The sequence below is a fragment of the Mesocricetus auratus genome, unplaced genomic scaffold, assembly GCF_017639785.1.
Source record: "Mesocricetus auratus isolate SY011 unplaced genomic scaffold, BCM_Maur_2.0 Super-Scaffold_100007, whole genome shotgun sequence".
NCBI lineage: Eukaryota > Metazoa > Chordata > Mammalia > Rodentia > Cricetidae > Mesocricetus > Mesocricetus auratus.
In genome coordinates, this window is record NW_024429191.1 from 46,035,097 (window position 1) to 46,052,458 (window position 17,362).

The window sequence follows — 17,362 nt, forward strand, 5'->3', positions numbered from 1 at the left end:
ATGAGTAGCGATTCTGAGATGGAAGTGTTCGGCATAGCCGCTCCTTTCCTCCGCAAGTCGGAAAAGGAGCGGATCGAAGCCCAGAACCAGCCCTTTGACGCCAAAACCTACTGCTTTGTGGTTGACTCAAAGGAAGAATATGCCAAGGGGAAAATTAAGAGTAGCCAGGATGGGAAGGTCACCGTGGAGACGGAAGACAACAGGGTAAGGCGTTTGCTCTTTTTCTTCCTCAGCACTGACCCAGCTCCTCACATGGCTTTGCGGAGGCATCTGACCCCTCCTCCACCCACTGCCACAGCCAAAGCCTGGGCCTGGAAGTCAGCATCTGAAACAGGGTTAGGTATCCAGACGCCAGGAGAAAGCAGAATGCCCTGGCCTCTGTAGCAGGATAGGTGACGGGCCCACCAGCGGTTGACCAGAATGTTTAGTTTTGGGTGTCTTTTAACATTGTTGGCATTGTCCTGAGCCAGAGGACCAGCTTGCCTGTCTTAGGGGCTGAGTGCTTCTGGAACACCCACTGTTTGTAAGTTCCCCCAGTTCTGTCGATGGTCATCTAACCAAGGAAGATAAGGGACCCTAGAGGACCACAAGGTCAACGTCAAGATCCAGGCTCTCTCTATCTGGGATGGAATGGGCAATTGAGCCCACTATATTCTGTGGGAGCAAGGGAGGAAGTTGGGACTTTAGAAAATTCTGAATCTGGGAATGTTACAAGGAAAGAAACAAAAGAAGTGTAGGTATGGCTCAAAGATAGATCACTGGACCAGCATGTGTAGGGTCCTGGATTCGATCTCCACATGTGTGAGGGTGCATGTGATGGAAGCAGAAGCTGAGTCAGGGACACAGAAGATGCAAGAGATGAAGGAAATGATGTCATTCAGTGGAGCGGGGAGGTGGGGGGCAGGGCAAGCATGGAAGCTCCCAGAAGGAGCCTTACCTATTCCAGATGCAGAAGCTGAGGATGGGCTTCCAGAGAAGGATGGAAGGCAGAAGCTAGACTCTATGCAGAATTATGACAGGGTCTAGGGAGAACAGGCCTGAGAGGGCACAGGAGAGCCCCATGGTCCAGGATGGCTTTAGGGAGGTAGGGAAGAAGACAGCTTTCTGGCCCATAAAGGGGTTGGCTATTTCCAGAGTCACTCCAAAGAGAAAGGAGGGCAGGGGCTGACAGGCCCATCTACTGGCCTTCCACAGAAGACAGCCCGGGGGCTTGGTGGTGAAAGTATCCCTCTCAGAGCAGAGATGTAGGGATGCTGTAGAAAGGGAAGGATGGCCAGCAGTTCTTCCCCCGAGAACAGGGAAGGTGGTGAAGGAAGAAGGATGGGGTCTCAACCTGGGCATCTGCTTCTACAGGGCAGCGAAGTTGGCAGGCCCCGTGGGCACCAGCCCAGGGACACAGCATGTCTCCTCTCGTTTTCTGTTGTCCCTGATCAGGCCTGCTGCAGACATGCCCTTACCTCTGATCAGCTGGGCGAACTACAGGGACAGCCAGTGCTACAACTGAACAGCTTCCTTTAGCTCCTATTCTGTGTCACAGGCCCCACTTAGTCCCCAGAAGTTCTCTTCCAACACTTCTCTCACTACCCCCAGCCCCAGGCCCATCAGATAGAGAAAATCAAAAGTCCTGAGTGGCGAGAACAGAACACATGCTGTACCACCACTGTGTGTCATGGTAACCTTGGTTTCCCTCACGGTCCCCCGGGGTTTGCAATCTCTCCCAGAGTGCCACACACACAGAGAGCTGTCCAATGGCTGGGGAACGTTAGACAAACCTCATGACTCTTCTGTTTCAGACGCTGGTGGTTAAACCAGAGGACGTGTACGCCATGAACCCCCCCAAGTTCGACAAGATCGAGGACATGGCCATGCTCACTCACCTGAACGAGCCTGCTGTGCTGTACAACCTCAAAGACCGCTACACGTCCTGGATGATCTATGTCAGTGGCTACTTGCCAACAGGCTTTCCTGTGGTGTCAGATAAGGACTGAGGGTGGGAGAGGGGAGCCTTTGAAAGAGTCCTCTTTGACCAAAAGAGAGCAGATAGAGTAGGGAAAAGAATGACAAGAAAGATGGGGAAAAAAAGCAAGATATGGATGGGATCAGAGGGGCAGGGGCTGGAGGAAGGATGGTGGGGAGGAGGGAACTAGGGAGAAGGAGCCGGAAGAACAGGAAAGCTGAGGTCATGGCGGAGGCAGCATGGTTGTAACTGTGGGAGGACTGGCTACTTTCCTCTTTGAATTTCAGTTGTTTCATCCATCAGCAGAAATCATCTCTTCTTTATGAGCTATCAAAAGAAGCCAGGCATAATAGTAAAGGCTGTATACACACATATACACACACACCTATATATGTATATATACACACTTATGTATGTATATTAGTTTATATGTAGATGATATACATGTATCATTTTCCTTTCACAGACCTACTCGGGCCTCTTCTGCGTCACCGTCAACCCCTACAAGTGGCTGCCGGTGTACAACCCCGAGGTGGTGGATGGCTACCGAGGCAAAAAGCGCCAGGAGGCCCCGCCCCACATCTTCTCCATCTCTGACAACGCCTACCAGTTCATGCTGACCGGTGTGTTTTCAGGAGAAATGTGGGGATGGGCAGTGGGAACTAGAGAGGCTCAGGGCCACTCTGGCGGGAGGCTCTAGGGAAGGAGGGGCAAAGAGGAAAAGAGGCTTTAGGTCCTGGGGGGCCAGTGTGAAGAGTTTCCATGTAGTGTGGGTATTGGTTAGACATGGGAAATGAATACTCTTAGGGATCAGACGCAGAGATTGACCATCTTAGATGGCGCAACCTCAGAGGACAAGAGGCCTCGGTTTTCATCAGGGCTTAACGCCTTTGAGTCTCATTATCAGGACAGGAGCTCTTTAAACCCCCACCTATGACTAAGCAGACAAACAAAAAGTAAGCAAGGAAAGAAATGAAGGGAAAAGGAAGGGAACAGCTGCAGCTTGTGCGATAGACACGATCCCTTTGGGCATAGCCATCAGTTCTGTTTTCTTCCCTTTGACAGATCGTGAAAACCAGTCCATCCTGATCACGTGAGTATCCCTGTTTAGAGAGGCTTGGCAGCTGGGGCCAAGGATGCCATTCCCTCAGCTCTGTTCATGAGACAGAGCTTGGAGCAAAGCCCATGGTGAAAAGACTAGTTGGGGGTGGGTGAAAAAGCCCAGAAAACTGGGGTTATCCATACTCGGATCATCTAAGGCAGTAGCCCAGGTCTTCTTCCACTCCAGGAGACATCTTAGGGTGCTGGGTTATGAACAAGACTGATTGCTCTGCCTTTCCATCCTTCTAAATAGCGGAGAATCCGGGGCCGGGAAGACCGTGAACACCAAGCGGGTCATCCAGTACTTTGCAACAATTGCAGCCACTGGTGACCTTGCCAAGAAGAAGGACTCCAAAATGAAGGTGGGGGAAGGGAGAAAGGAAAAGAGAGTGGGCTAGGTGCAAGAGCCTGGGGGACAGCGTGTGCTTGACCATGGGTCCAGATCCCGTGATTTCTTAGCAGATGAGACGCCAGTACTTTAGAAGAGGGTGGATCTGGAGGCAAGTCAGAGAGCTTGTTCCTTCAAGGTGGCCTCCCAGATAGCAGCCTGAGAGCACTGTGAGGAATACATATCCCCCCACTCAGTATGCCACGAGGGGATAAGTCAAACAATCTAACTAAGTGGAGGGTCAAGTTAAATCATGTCCACTCAAGAGATCCAGCCGCTGACAAGTTCAAGAGAGACACAGAAGTGTTTCGAGGAGGTCACACTGCCGACTTGTTTGGTGTTTCACTTGTCAAATCAGAGGGAAAGCCTAGCATCCCTGGAGCAGCCAGGAAGCCGGGCAAGCAGGAAAAACAGAACAGGTGCCGACTATTTTTCTTTTTTTATCTTCATTTTGTGACTTACAACACATGCTCCCTTCCTCTCTGGTTTTCTTGCTTAGGGGACCCTGGAAGATCAAATCATCAGCGCCAACCCCTTGCTGGAGGCCTTCGGCAACGCCAAGACTGTGAGGAATGACAACTCCTCTCGCTTTGTGAGTCTGCCCTTGAGTATGATGGGACCTTCAGCCTGCAGGACAGCCAGGGTGCCTGAGCTTGGGGAACTAGCAGAGCATGGGAGGAGACAGTGAAATACACAGGCCACGTGCATGGGAGGTTTAAAAACTCCGATGCTGTAACTGAGAAACTGGGGACCAGGTCCCCAACCGGCAGGGCTGGCTGGTAAGGGCTTTCAGGGGGCAGGCACATGAACCAAAACTGCTCAGTAAGGAAGGAGCCGAGGGGAAGAGTGACTACATGTTCTCTGAGGTGGGAATGGTACATGGAACACTCCTATAGAGGACCCATGTGGCAAGCGGGGAGACAGGGAGGGAGAAGAGACCTGTCATTAACGAGGGCATTAGCCATGAGACAGGTATAACCTAAACACAATAGGAAGGAGTCTGTGAGCAGGACTAGACATGGTTTGGCACCCCGGTCATTTCATTAGTGAGATATGGGGAGTACAGGAGAAGGAAGGCACACCAAATGGAAGGAGGGTAAGGGGTGGGGGAAGACACTTCAGTTCAGACTGCCCAGGGAGAGAGGCTCCTCTGGGCAGTGCTCAGGCATCTAGAGGAAGTGTCTCAGTCATGGAAGGACCCAGTCTCCTCTCCCTCCCCACAGGGCAAATTCATCCGCATCCATTTCGGCACCACTGGGAAGCTGGCCTCTGCAGACATTGAAACTTGTAAGTACACTCAGTGGGGCAAGTGAGCTCTCGCAGCCACGGAGAGCAGCGTGGACCACAGGCCTGTGCTTCTGTTCCAGATCTGCTGGAAAAATCCAGAGTCACCTTCCAGCTGAAGGCTGAGAGAAGCTACCACATCTTCTACCAGATTCTTTCCAACAAGAAGCCCGAGCTGATCGGTGAGATCATGGGGTGGAGGTGGAGTGGGAGGGATGGGAGAGGTGGGTGGGCGTGGAGGAGGAGGAGGAGGAAGTGACTTAGGCTTTTCCATCATTAGACCTAGGAAAGTTAATGGCACCTATAGGTGACTCTACAGCCAATGGAGGTTTAGATCAGTCGCGGGATATATGGCTTTTTAGGCAGCAACTGTACTATTTTTCAAAATTATGTAGTGTTCATGTGAGTATTGTGTAGAGGTACATGCATGTCTGTGGGTGTACATGCACATTTGTGCATATGGAGGCCTGAGGCTGACTCTGGGTATCTTCCTCAAGTTTTCTCAAACTTAATATTAAGGCAAGGTCCCTCACCAAGAGCTACTCTAGCTAGGAAACCGTCTCTGCCTCCTCAGTGCTGGGACTACAGGCAAACCCCATCACTCACCTAGCTTTCATATGAGTTTTAGGGGGATTTGAGGTCCAGTCTTTATGCTTACACGGAAAGCACTTTACCTACTGAGGCCATCTCACCAACCTGACTGGTCAAGATGTGCTGTAATAGGGCAAAATCATTATCGGTTCTGTGGTATGCATTGAATAGTTAAGTGCTTAATGGTCCTTGAGCGCCCTCTTGTGTTTCAGCAAGGACCCACCTTAGCTATGAAAGGGCAATGTAAATCAGGTACTGGTCCAGGTAGGCGGGGTCCCTTCTTTACTTTATGTCTGTACCAGCTAAGTCTTCTGGTCACCAGCCTGCAAACAGGTTTCCGGTTTCCAGTCAGCTTCAGAAAAGGCTATCGGAAGCAGCCTATGCTTTCTTCAGCCTGGGCTTCTGTCCTGGCACACACTCATCCAGTTTTCCTTACTCACTGTCGCCATCCTATGCTGGCATGCAGCGTTCATTTGCAGAGCAAAAAGACAGACGTGTGTTTTCTAGGGTTCTCCCCTTACACGGCATAGGGGATGATTGCAAAGTTTCCCACAGATTATGTTTTCTGTCACGACCTGAGCAATGTGAAAGCGGCTAGACTCTAGAGAGTTCTACTTCGTCATTTAATCTTAACCCCCGTGGTTGAAGCCCCAGTCGGGGCTCAGGAGCGCAGTTCCACCTGGGGGATTGTTCGTTACACGCGTATGAATCCCTCAAACATTCATCATTTCAGAGTTGCTGTTGATTACGACCAATCCCTATGACTACCCGTTCATCAGCCAGGGTGAAATCCTGGTGGCCAGCATTGACGATGCTGAGGAACTGTTGGCTACAGATGTAAGAAGGACCACAGAAAGGTGGGAGAGCCTCCCATGGTGAGGGTAATGGACAGACGAGCTCTTCTTTCTATTGCAGAGTGCCATTGACATCTTGGGCTTCACCCCAGAGGAGAAATCTGGGCTTTATAAACTGACAGGGGCTGTGATGCATTATGGGAACATGAAGTTCAAGCAGAAGCAGCGAGAGGAGCAAGCTGAACCAGATGGCACTGAAGGTACATTGTCACCACAGCAGGCTACACACCCCAAGCAGAGGGGTCATTCCCCTGGGGATACCCAGGGCATCTTTTGAAAATGATTTAATCTTTCTTCCCCTCTAAAAGGTGGATGAGCTTTTTCTAGACCTGCAATGAGTATAAGGAACCATCAGCACAAACAAAAAAATCTTATTAGTTTACTCTCTTTCTCTCTCTCTCTCTCTCTCTCTGTGTGTGTGTCCGTCCTATATATAACTCATGTGTGGAGGTCAGTGCACAGCTTTCAGGAGTCAATTCTCTTCTTCCACAATACATATAGGTCCCTGGGCTCAGTTGCCAGGAGTGCTGGCCCGTGCCTCTACCTCCTGAGCCATCTCTCTGGCCCCTCCACCCATTTCTGCTGAATTCCTAGAAAGGTCTTATTCCAGATGCAATGTGAAATGGCCAGGGCTTTCTGGAACCAAAGCCTGCTGCTTCTTTGAGTCTCCTACACTCTTTGAGTGATGTAGTGTCACTGGCCACACATAGCTATTTAAGGGACGAAGCATCTGGATGGCTTTCCTCCTACCTCACTGAGCATGGTCTTTTCTTCTCGAACAGTGGCTGACAAGACAGCCTACTTGATGGGCCTGAACTCTTCAGACCTCCTCAAAGCCCTATGCTTTCCCAGAGTCAAAGTCGGGAATGAGTATGTGACAAAGGGCCAAACTGTGGACCAGGTAAGGGGCTGCCTGGAGGCTAAGAGGGCCCTGAGGCCCGATGGTCACGGCCTTCTTACTAGTTTGCTGGCCTTTCCTCCCACAGGTTCATCATGCTGTGAACGCCCTCTCCAAGTCTGTTTATGAAAAGCTCTTCTTGTGGATGGTCACTCGGATCAACCAGCAGCTGGACACCAAGCTCCCAAGACAACACTTCATCGGGGTCTTGGACATTGCAGGTTTTGAAATTTTCGAGGTAGGTGCTATTTATGTTTTCTTCATGTCTTCACAGAGGGAGTTTTCATAGCCCTAAAGAGGGGGCACCGAGACGCTCTTCTTGTAGGAAGGATACAAAGAGTGAGTTGGGTGGTGGGGAAATAGCAAAGTGTGACAGTTTATATTGTTTTCAGACGGTTGAAGATGTGGGGGGGATGGTTTAGTCAGTAAAGTGCCTGCCTCGAAAGTAGGGAGACCTAAGCGAGATGCTTAGAATACATTCATTAAAAAAAGCTGGACACAGTGGTGTTTTCTCAGCAGTGAAGACAGAGACAAGCACACCCCTGGGGCTCATTGGTCATTCAGCCTACCCTACTCGAAATTTCCAGGCCAATAAGAGATCTTGTCTCAAAAAAAAAAAAAAAGGATGGTGGGTGTTGCTTGGGGAATAACACCCAAAGTTGTCTTCTGGCCTCCGTAGGCTCGTGCACACACATGAGTGTGCCCCTATACATACTTGTGTACATGTGAACACACACATACATGCAGATACACATAAGTGGAATTTTAAAGGGTATCACGAAATAGGTAAAATTGAGAAAAATCCAACGGAGAGCCAGAGAAGTGAAATTTTGCTCCTGTCAATCATGTGCCAGCCGATAGAATTATCTGACAGGTTCTGAGTTAGAAGCAAATGTGGAATCATTGTTCATCAGGCGGCAGCCATGCAGGCAGGAGGAAGAGAGGCTCGCCGTTTAGTTGAGAAGAAACAGAAGCCTGTAGGACGTGCAGAGGCATAAACACAAAATAAGTGTACAAGAGGTGCCCAGGGGTAGGAGAAACATCTAGATGGGAGACACGGTCAGAGCCAAGCCTCGAAGAAGCATGACCGGCCCTGAAAATGTAGATGAGCAGGTGGGACCCAGTCCAGGAGGAGGAATGCTGACGGAGTTTCATTCTTGAAAGCGATCTAATTTTTCATTTATATTTTGGTGTCAGTACAACAGCCTGGAGCAGCTGTGCATCAACTTCACCAACGAGAAACTGCAACAGTTTTTCAACCACCACATGTTCGTGCTGGAGCAGGAGGAGTACAAGAAGGAGGGCATCGAGTGGACCTTCATCGACTTCGGGATGGACCTGGCTGCCTGCATCGAGCTCATTGAGAAGGTATCCTACTCCGTCTGCTCTGAGTCCCCGCCCCATGTGCTCTGCTGCTCCTATTTACTCAGATGCCCTTTGCCTCACCTTCAATCCAGCCGATGGGCATCTTCTCCATCCTGGAAGAGGAGTGCATGTTCCCTAAGGCAACAGACACCTCCTTCAAGAACAAGCTGTATGACCAGCACCTGGGAAAGTCTAACAACTTCCAGAAGCCTAAGGTGGTCAAAGGCAAGGCCGAGGCCCACTTCTCCCTCATCCACTATGCGGGCACCGTGGACTACAGCGTCTCGGGCTGGCTGGAGAAGAACAAGGACCCCCTGAACGAGACCGTGGTGGGGCTGTACCAGAAGTCCTCCAACAGACTCCTAGCGCACCTCTACGCCACCTTTGCTACAACCGATGGTAACTAACAGACTCCAGTCGCGGGGGTGGGGCTTTGTCCTCCCATGATCACCTCACACAGCATCCAAAAGACTCAGTAGATCTACTATTGACAGTGTCTGGCCCCTTTTGTGTCTTGCAGCTGACAGCGGGAAGAAGAAAGTGGCTAAGAAAAAAGGCTCTTCCTTCCAAACAGTCTCTGCACTTTTCAGGGTAGGAAACTTTTGAGTTAATCCGCTCACAGTTCACTTGAGTCATGGCGAAATGAGCTATGTTGAGATCCTAAACTTGACTTATTCAAAGGTAGTAGTAATGTTGCCTGAGTCTGAAGATTGTCACTGAGTCAGGTCAGTTGCTAGCCTGACAATGTACATATGAGATCTAAAACAGATGGGTCCAAGATTTATTTCCATTATGTACTATAACTAGCAGGGGTGGTCAGCTATGTGCGTGAGTTCTCAGTTCTAATTACCTAGTTGCCTTCAGGACACCTAAAGGAGCACCCCGGGCCCCCAGTAAAGACAGACACATTTTCTGTGTTGATTTTGAAATCCACTTTGCAACCTGGGAAAAAGATGACTGAGGTGGGTCACATTTTCTTGTCAATAGGACCAGAAGTGGTCCATACTTCAGGTTTTTGTTTTTGGGTTTTTTTTTACTAATACATAGGTAGTGAGATTTCTCAAGTATGGGACCCAACTCTGTAAACATAAAATCCATCTGTATTCCATATAGGCCTTATACAAGTAGGATAAAGGTTATTTTACATGATATTTAGAGCCTACTGCTGTTTTGCCTCTATTAGGTGGAACATTCGTTTTGTGTGTCATGTTGGTACTCAAACAATTCCAGATTTATAAAAAGAGAAAACTTTCAGGTTTTAGAGCATTTTAGATTTCCAAGCTAGCAATGTCCAAGTTGGCCAGGCGTTGGTGGTGCACGCCTTTAATCCCAGCACTCGCGAGGCAGAGGCAGGCGGATATCTGTGAGTTCAAGGCTGGGTTAGACCAACAGCCTCCAAAACAATACAGAGAAACCCTGTCTCGAAAAACCAAAACCAAACAAACAAAAAAAGGAATGTCCAAGTTGTGCCAGTTGTCTATATGTCTGGCCTTGGGCCCATTCAAGGACAGAGTTAATTTCGCAATTCTTAAATTGAAGCCACGTGTTTTAGTTTTCACCATCAGGCATGTATCTGTCTCTGTGGAAGTAGGCTGCCAATGGAAATCGTTTTTCTTTTAGGAAAACCTGAACAAACTGATGTCCAATTTAAGAACCACTCATCCTCACTTTGTGCGCTGTATAATCCCCAATGAGACCAAGACCCCAGGTGAGACACTGCCAGCCCTCCAGTGACTGCTTAGTCTGTAAGGACTCCAAGCAAAGCTCGGGTGTCTTGTCTGTGTTCTCAGGGGCCATGGAACATAGCCTGGTCCTGCACCAGCTGCGGTGTAACGGTGTGCTGGAAGGCATCCGCATCTGCCGGAAGGGGTTCCCCAACAGGATCCTGTATGGGGACTTTAAACAAAGGTACATGGTCAAAAATTTTTGTTTGTTTTTGGCATGGATAAAGTCTGGAAATATGAGGGAAGAAATATCAGAAGAAAAGACCATTTCAAAAGAGCAGTTGTGGTTGGTCTTCTCTATGAGATAACCTACTGCTTGGACAAGGTTCACATCCTTGAATCTTCCACATTTCTTTGGAACTTGTCTGATATATAACGGGAGGGAAAGACAGCTCTAGCCCAAGAGTCACAAGGCTTATGTTCCAGGCTACTACCCGGAGCTGTCACTATGGGCAGGTTTCTTTACTTCCTGGGAACTAAGTTTTCTGGTCTGTAGGAAGAGAGGCCTGCTATCACCAGTCTTTGCCAACAGCCTGTAATCATTTCTGTGCCCACAATGGCAGATACCGAGTACTGAATGCCAGTGCCATCCCAGAGGGCCAGTTCATCGACAGCAAAAAGGCTTGCGAGAAGCTCTTGGCTTCCATCGACATTGACCACACACAGTACAAATTTGGACACACGAAGGTAGTGCATCAATTCTGTCTCACGCTGTTAGCCTTTGTACATCCTCTTGTACACAATGTGCCAGATGGCTCACTCTTCTTACCCATCCTTTGGAAGGTGTTCTTTAAGGCCGGCTTGCTTGGAACCCTGGAAGAGATGAGGGATGACCGCTTGGCCAAACTGATCACTCGGACCCAAGCTGTGTGCAGAGGGTTTCTCATGCGTGTGGAATTCCAGAAGATGATGCAAAGGAGGTAGAGCCGGGTCATGCTTAAGCATAAGCTCTTGGGGGGAAGGAGAAAGAAAGACTCCCTTGTAGGAATGAGCAATAGTTGTTTTCTCTCTCTCTCTCCTCAAATTACCTTTTATTATTTTCTTTGTGTATGTGTTTATGTGTGTGGACATGTATGACAAGGCAAACGTGTAGTGGTCAGAGGGCAACTTGCAGGAGTTAGTTCTTGCTCCTGCCACATGGGGCCTAGGAATCAAAATCAGGTTGTCAGGCTTAGCATCAAGCACCTTTACCTGATGAGCCATCTTGCTGACCCATGTTTTGTTTTCAGGGAGTCCATCTTCTGCATCCAGTACAACATCCGCGCCTTCATGAACGTCAAACACTGGCCCTGGATGAAGCTCTTCTTCAAGATCAAGCCCCTGCTGAAGAGCGCAGAGACCGAGAAGGAGATGGCCACCATGAAGGAGGAGTTCCAGAAAACCAAAGATGAGCTCGCCAAGTCGGAGGCAAAGAGGAAGGAGCTGGAGGAGAAGCTGGTCACTCTGGTGCAAGAGAAGAATGACCTGCAACTTCAAGTACAGGCTGTATGTCTTTAGGGATTGTGCTTTCTCACATTCCAGATTTATGATTTTGGGAGAGCTGGATTAATGCGGGTGGGTGCTGGGCTTTACTTGGAGTGCTCCATGGAAGACTTCATATAGAATGAAAGACAGCAATATCTCAAGCCTTCGCTCCTTAAAGGGAATTGTTGATTTCTTTTTAAAGGAGAGTGAAAATTTGTTGGATGCCGAGGAACGATGCGACCAGCTGATCAAAGCCAAATTCCAGCTGGAGGCCAAAATCAAAGAGGTGACGGAGAGAGCTGAGGATGAGGAGGAGATCAATGCTGAGCTGACGGCCAAGAAGAGGAAGCTGGAGGATGAGTGCTCAGAGCTGAAGAAAGACATCGACGACCTTGAGCTGACACTGGCCAAGGTTGAGAAGGAGAAGCATGCCACAGAGAACAAGGTTGTCACTCTTCTGTTGTTTCTCCCCGGCTCGATGCACTCGCTTCGAACCAACACCATCTTCTAATTGCTTGTGGCTTCTTCTAGGTTAAAAACCTTACCGAGGAGCTGGCTGGTTTAGATGAGACCATCGCAAAGCTAACAAGGGAGAAGAAGGCTCTCCAAGAGGCCCACCAGCAGACCCTGGATGACCTCCAGGCTGAAGAAGACAAGGTCAACTCTCTAAGCAAGCTCAAGAGCAAGCTGGAGCAACAAGTGGACGACGTGAGCTCGGGGCATTAGTCTCAGGGGTCCTGGACATTAGGGCGGGGCGTCCTGGGCAGGAGTGGGAGCCGGTTTGTGCCCTTGGAAACCATTTGATCCTAAAGGGGAACCCGATGCCCTTTGCAGCTGGAGAGTTCCCTAGAACAAGAAAAGAAGCTACGCGTGGACCTGGAAAGGAACAAACGGAAGCTGGAGGGAGACCTGAAGCTTGCCCAGGAGTCCATATTAGATCTGGAGAACGACAAGCAACAGCTGGATGAGAGGCTCAAGAAGTATGTCCTGTAAACATGGCTTCCGCTCTGTGAGTGCCTGGGGGATCCCATCCTCACACGCTCTCTATGTCCTGCCACAGGAAGGACTTTGAGTACAGTCAGCTGCAAAGCAAAGTGGAGGACGAGCAGACGCTGAGCCTCCAGCTTCAGAAGAAAATCAAAGAGTTACAGGTAGGAGGCGGCTTTTAGCTCTTGCTTGCCCTTGTAGGTCGCTCAGAGACACCGGTAGTGTCTGCTCAGAGCCATTTAGAGCAGGTGGGTGGTAGGACTATGTGACTGCCAGCCTCATGGGACCTAACTCTGCCGGGCTGACATGGCAGTGGTGACAATGATGACCATGGTCCCTAAACTTGCAATAAAATGCATGGAGGTGAATGGAGACATTTCTAGGGGTAGTGACCATGTTGGTGCATTTGGAGGAAAATTAGCAGCATTTATGTTTCTCGGAGGATGGAGGGGGGCATCCGTGAGCAGATTCATCTGGTGGGAATAAAGCCTCATCTGCTCTATCATCACCGTTAGCTAATGGGCTTCTGTGTGCAAGTTCATCACACGCATACAATGTGTACTAACTCAGTCCCTCTCAAACACTTTCCCCACCTTCCTAACCTTCAGCAATCACCGCTTCATATTCACATTGACTTAAACAAACTCGTCACATGAAAATGTGCACTGCATGCTTTTCTGTGTCTAGTGACCTCTATTTTCCTGCAAATGGTAGGGTTTCATGTTCTTATATATATATAGTTGAGTAATAAGCCACCATTTAAGTGAAGGACATTTTCTTCAAGCTTTTTATGCATTTGCCTACTTCGATGCCCTGTTAGCTGTTGTGAATAGTGACCCTGAGAGTCTCTTGGGGGAACTGGCTGCCCACTACAGGCTCGCACCGAGGAGCTGGAGGAAGAGATAGAGGCAGAGAGAGCCACCCGGGCCAAGACAGAAAAGCAGCGCAGCGACTATGCCCGCGAGCTGGAGGAGCTGAGTGAGCGGCTGGAGGAGGCGGGAGGGGTCACCTCTACTCAGATTGAACTGAATAAGAAGCGTGAGGCTGAGTTCTTGAAGCTGCGCAGGGACCTGGAGGAGGCCACCCTGCAGCACGAGGCCACCGTGGCCACCCTGCGGAAGAAGCATGCAGACAGCGCAGCCGAGCTGGCAGAGCAGATCGACAACCTGCAGCGCGTCAAGCAGAAGCTGGAGAAGGAGAAGAGCGAGTTCAAGCTGGAGATCGACGACCTCGCCAGCAGCGTGGAGAGTGTGTCCAAATCCAAGGTGAGGGGCCGGGTGGGCACATCCAGAGAGGACCCCTGCAGTGGGTCAGCCTAAGGCGGCCTGCAGACCTCCATCCCCTTCCAATCCTCAGGCCAATCTGGAGAAGATATGCCGAACTCTGGAGGACCAGTTAAGTGAGGCGAGGGGCAAGAATGAGGAGACACAGAGGAGCTTGAGTGAGCTGACAACACAGAAGTCCCGGCTACAGACGGAGGCCGGTGAGCCAGGAGCCGGGGATGCTGTGCCGGAGAATAGAAGGCTCTCCTAGCCGGGGCAGCACCTTTGCGGGAGATAATATTTTTGTTTTAAAGACTGCCTGGAAAACCCTGTGTAGACCAGGCTGGCCTGGAACTTACAGAGATCTGCCTGCCTGTGCCTCCCTAGTTCTGGCGTTAAAGGCCTGTGCCAGCACACCTGGTGAGGGAGGATTTCTAAAAACACGTTTTAGAAGAAAGGTAATGGAAGCAACCCACAAACTAGGCTATTCCAAACATCCAGAAGGAGAACACCAAGTCCAGTGAGAATAAAAAAGGAAGCAGATGGCCAAACTTCCATGAATAATAATATAAACTTGCATCTGACAAGACCTGGATAGGACCAGGAGGAGGAGCAGCAGTCTTTCTACTTCCTGCCCACTGGCTGCATTCAGGAAATGCAGAGAATAAAGAGAGAACTGGACTGAACAGTGCAGGCTCATGGTGTAGTAACAATTAAGGTGACAATTTGGGCACTCACCCAGGAAGTACAGCTCCAGCCAGCGCTGGCATCTCACCACAGGCCAATTGCTTCTTTGCTGTGGCCAAAGGCCAGCACGGGGAGAAAAGATACCCCTGGAACTTCCTTCTAGGATCATAAGCACCCCGCTTCCCTTCTGACTTCTGTATACATCCCAGATGATCATATCCCCCCAAAGAGTCTAACTTCAAATTTCTAGAGGTGAAGCCCTGTTTTTGTTAACGATACCCCTGGACCCGACAGCCGCTGGGGAAGTGGAAAGGTGCCCCTGGCGATGTCCAAATTCATAAAAGTTCTCTTAGCTTTCACTGGCAGGGGTAGTTCACAACAGTATTTCATTAGGGTGCCATTTCCTTTTCACGGACACACCCATACTCTCTCAAGAGGAGGTCTCGCTTCACTTCTTGTCCCCTACCCCAATTAGCACAGTGTCTTACACTTGGTGAGTGAATGAGTGAATGACTGACTGAGTGAGCTATTTCCCCCGAACACAGGTGAGCTGAGTCGTCAACTGGAAGAAAAGGAAAGCATAGTATCTCAACTCTCCAGGAGCAAGCAAGCCTTTACTCAACAGATAGAGGAGCTCAAGAGGCAGTTGGAGGAAGAGAGCAAGGTACCCACTGCAAACTAAAAGCAAGACTGGAAAAAGAAGTGACTTCATTCAGCTGGTGGTGATAGCAGGATAGCTGGCTTGTGTGGCACAGACAGTCCCAATTGGGGTGTCCTCTGATTTTTTTTTTTAGGCCAAGAACGCGCTGGCCCACGCCCTGCAGTCCTCCCGCCATGACTGTGACCTGCTGCGGGAACAGTATGAGGAGGAGCAGGAAGCCAAGGCTGAGCTGCAGAGGGCCATGTCCAAGGCCAACAGCGAGGTGGCCCAGTGGAGGACCAAATATGAGACGGACGCCATCCAGCGCACGGAGGAGCTGGAGGAGGCCAAGTAGGCGACTCTAACTAGAACCCTTAAGTGACCTCCTGGCTCAGCACATTGGCTTTAAAGTGGCATGGGATGACCTTAATGAACTTGTTTTGTTGCTAGACATTTCCCTGTCACCTGTGCATTGGCACAGGTCGTGAAGACATCAACTCTGATCCTGGTTAGACCCGAGATGGGCCGTGGATCACAGACTTTGAGCAGATGGGGGAGTCTCTTGGGGTTTATGCACAGAGGCACACGAGCCATGTGGATGAATGACTCCAGCTTGCTGAGCAGCGGTGCTCAAGAAAATGGAACCTTAACCGTGTCTGTCTGCTTCTTTCTCGTTTTCTTGAAGAAAAAAACTGGCTCAGCGCCTTCAGGACTCGGAGGAGCAGGTTGAGGCCGTGAATGCAAAGTGTGCTTCCTTGGAAAAGACCAAGCAGAGGCTCCAGGGAGAGGTGGAGGATCTCATGGTGGATGTAGAAAGAGCCAACTCCCTGGCTGCAGCTCTGGACAAGAAGCAGAGGAACTTTGACAAGGTGTGGGGCAGCTCCATGCCGGCTGAACTCCACGGCGCGGGAGGGTGTTGGGGCTGTGAGAGGAAGAGATCAGCTTCCTCCTCAAACCTACTCCAGCACTGTGGTCGTAGGGAGGTCCTTGAACTTCACCAGGACACTGTTTCTCCATCTGTGACGTGGACTGGGAATGGGGTGGGGCAGGAACCCCTATGGGTGATTGTTAGTAGCAGTGAACTGATTTCCACAGTGCTCTTAAGGCCAAGATCTGTTCCATCTGCTCATGTGACCCATGTCTTTAGGTGGCTGATGGGAGACACAGATGTAGGCCCCTCCCTGTGTCAGACAGGTGTGATTTGAACCAACATTTTAATGAAATACTTCCAGAAGTTTAAGCCTTTTTGGGGGGGTAGGAAAAATATGTCTAGCTAATTTCTTCTCTAAGAATTCATTTCCTTTTGAATATGGCAATGATTACTGATTGATTATCCCAAGTAAGTTAACAGAATGAAAACCTTAGCTCATTCAGTAATCTAGACCAGGCAGACAGTTGGGAGCCCTAACTCTGAGAGCAGTCCCCTCAGTGGTGACATTCTGTGAGAAGCTTGGCAGAGAGCTCCCTAGCAGCCTTCCATGACGATGTTGCAGGTGCTAGCTGAGTGGAAGACGAAGTGTGAGGAGAGCCAAGCAGAGCTGGAGGCGGCTCTCAAGGAGTCCCGATCCTTGAGCACCGAGCTCTTCAAACTGAAAAATGCCTACGAGGAAGCCTTGGATCAACTTGAAACTGTGAAACGGGAGAATAAGAACTTAGAACGTAAGTGTTGCAAAGGGTCTGAGATCCAGGGAACCCTTCCTCTCACCCATTACAACCAGAGCGTGTGGGGGTGAGTGAGACTCCATCCATCACTCAGGGGTCCACACGGGTCCACTGATGCACCTGCAGAAAGTGTTCATGGTTGACAAGCTGTTGTTTTGAGTCTGAGAAGCAGAGGTCCCTAGAGTTATAAAGAACTAGCAAAAGGCATTGAGTGCGTGCGTGCTTTGCATTCCTGGGAACCTGTGCAGAGGCATCCAGATGCAATGGGAACTTATTTCATTGCAGAAGAGATAGCTGATCTCACTGAGCAAATTGCTGAGAATGGGAAAAGCATCCACGAGTTAGAAAAATCCAGAAAGCAGGTGGAGCTGGAAAAGGCTGATATCCAGATGGCCCTGGAGGAAGCAGAGGTGAGCATGAGTGAGGAGGCAAAAACCAGAGCAGAGGCAGCAATGTGGGTCTCGGGGAGAGAAGGTCGCACTTCACCTTTGGGGAATT

The 17,362-nt window shown here is 49.8% G+C and overlaps 1 protein-coding gene across 1 annotated transcript in view; it reads left to right on the forward strand.

The window, feature by feature from the left end:
• Myh3 (myosin heavy chain 3) overlaps positions 1-17,362 on the forward strand; it is a 20,880-nt gene continuing 3,518 nt past the window's right edge. Inside the window, exons 1-31 of the mRNA XM_013111558.3 lie at positions 1-204; positions 1,794-1,937; positions 2,424-2,580; positions 3,023-3,050; positions 3,312-3,420; positions 3,946-4,038; positions 4,670-4,733; positions 4,814-4,912; positions 6,055-6,158; positions 6,237-6,375; positions 6,958-7,076; positions 7,162-7,311; positions 8,271-8,441; positions 8,531-8,837; positions 8,959-9,029; positions 10,059-10,146; positions 10,229-10,346; positions 10,726-10,849; positions 10,946-11,082; positions 11,392-11,647; positions 11,829-12,071; positions 12,158-12,334; positions 12,461-12,606; positions 12,687-12,777; positions 13,489-13,878; positions 13,970-14,096; positions 15,108-15,226; positions 15,357-15,553; positions 15,888-16,071; positions 16,696-16,861; positions 17,150-17,274. Coding sequence (XP_012967012.1) covers positions 1-204; positions 1,794-1,937; positions 2,424-2,580; positions 3,023-3,050; positions 3,312-3,420; positions 3,946-4,038; positions 4,670-4,733; positions 4,814-4,912; positions 6,055-6,158; positions 6,237-6,375; positions 6,958-7,076; positions 7,162-7,311; positions 8,271-8,441; positions 8,531-8,837; positions 8,959-9,029; positions 10,059-10,146; positions 10,229-10,346; positions 10,726-10,849; positions 10,946-11,082; positions 11,392-11,647; positions 11,829-12,071; positions 12,158-12,334; positions 12,461-12,606; positions 12,687-12,777; positions 13,489-13,878; positions 13,970-14,096; positions 15,108-15,226; positions 15,357-15,553; positions 15,888-16,071; positions 16,696-16,861; positions 17,150-17,274 — 4,647 coding nt within the window. The remainder of the gene's footprint in view (positions 205-1,793; positions 1,938-2,423; positions 2,581-3,022; positions 3,051-3,311; positions 3,421-3,945; positions 4,039-4,669; positions 4,734-4,813; positions 4,913-6,054; positions 6,159-6,236; positions 6,376-6,957; positions 7,077-7,161; positions 7,312-8,270; positions 8,442-8,530; positions 8,838-8,958; positions 9,030-10,058; positions 10,147-10,228; positions 10,347-10,725; positions 10,850-10,945; positions 11,083-11,391; positions 11,648-11,828; positions 12,072-12,157; positions 12,335-12,460; positions 12,607-12,686; positions 12,778-13,488; positions 13,879-13,969; positions 14,097-15,107; positions 15,227-15,356; positions 15,554-15,887; positions 16,072-16,695; positions 16,862-17,149; positions 17,275-17,362) is intronic.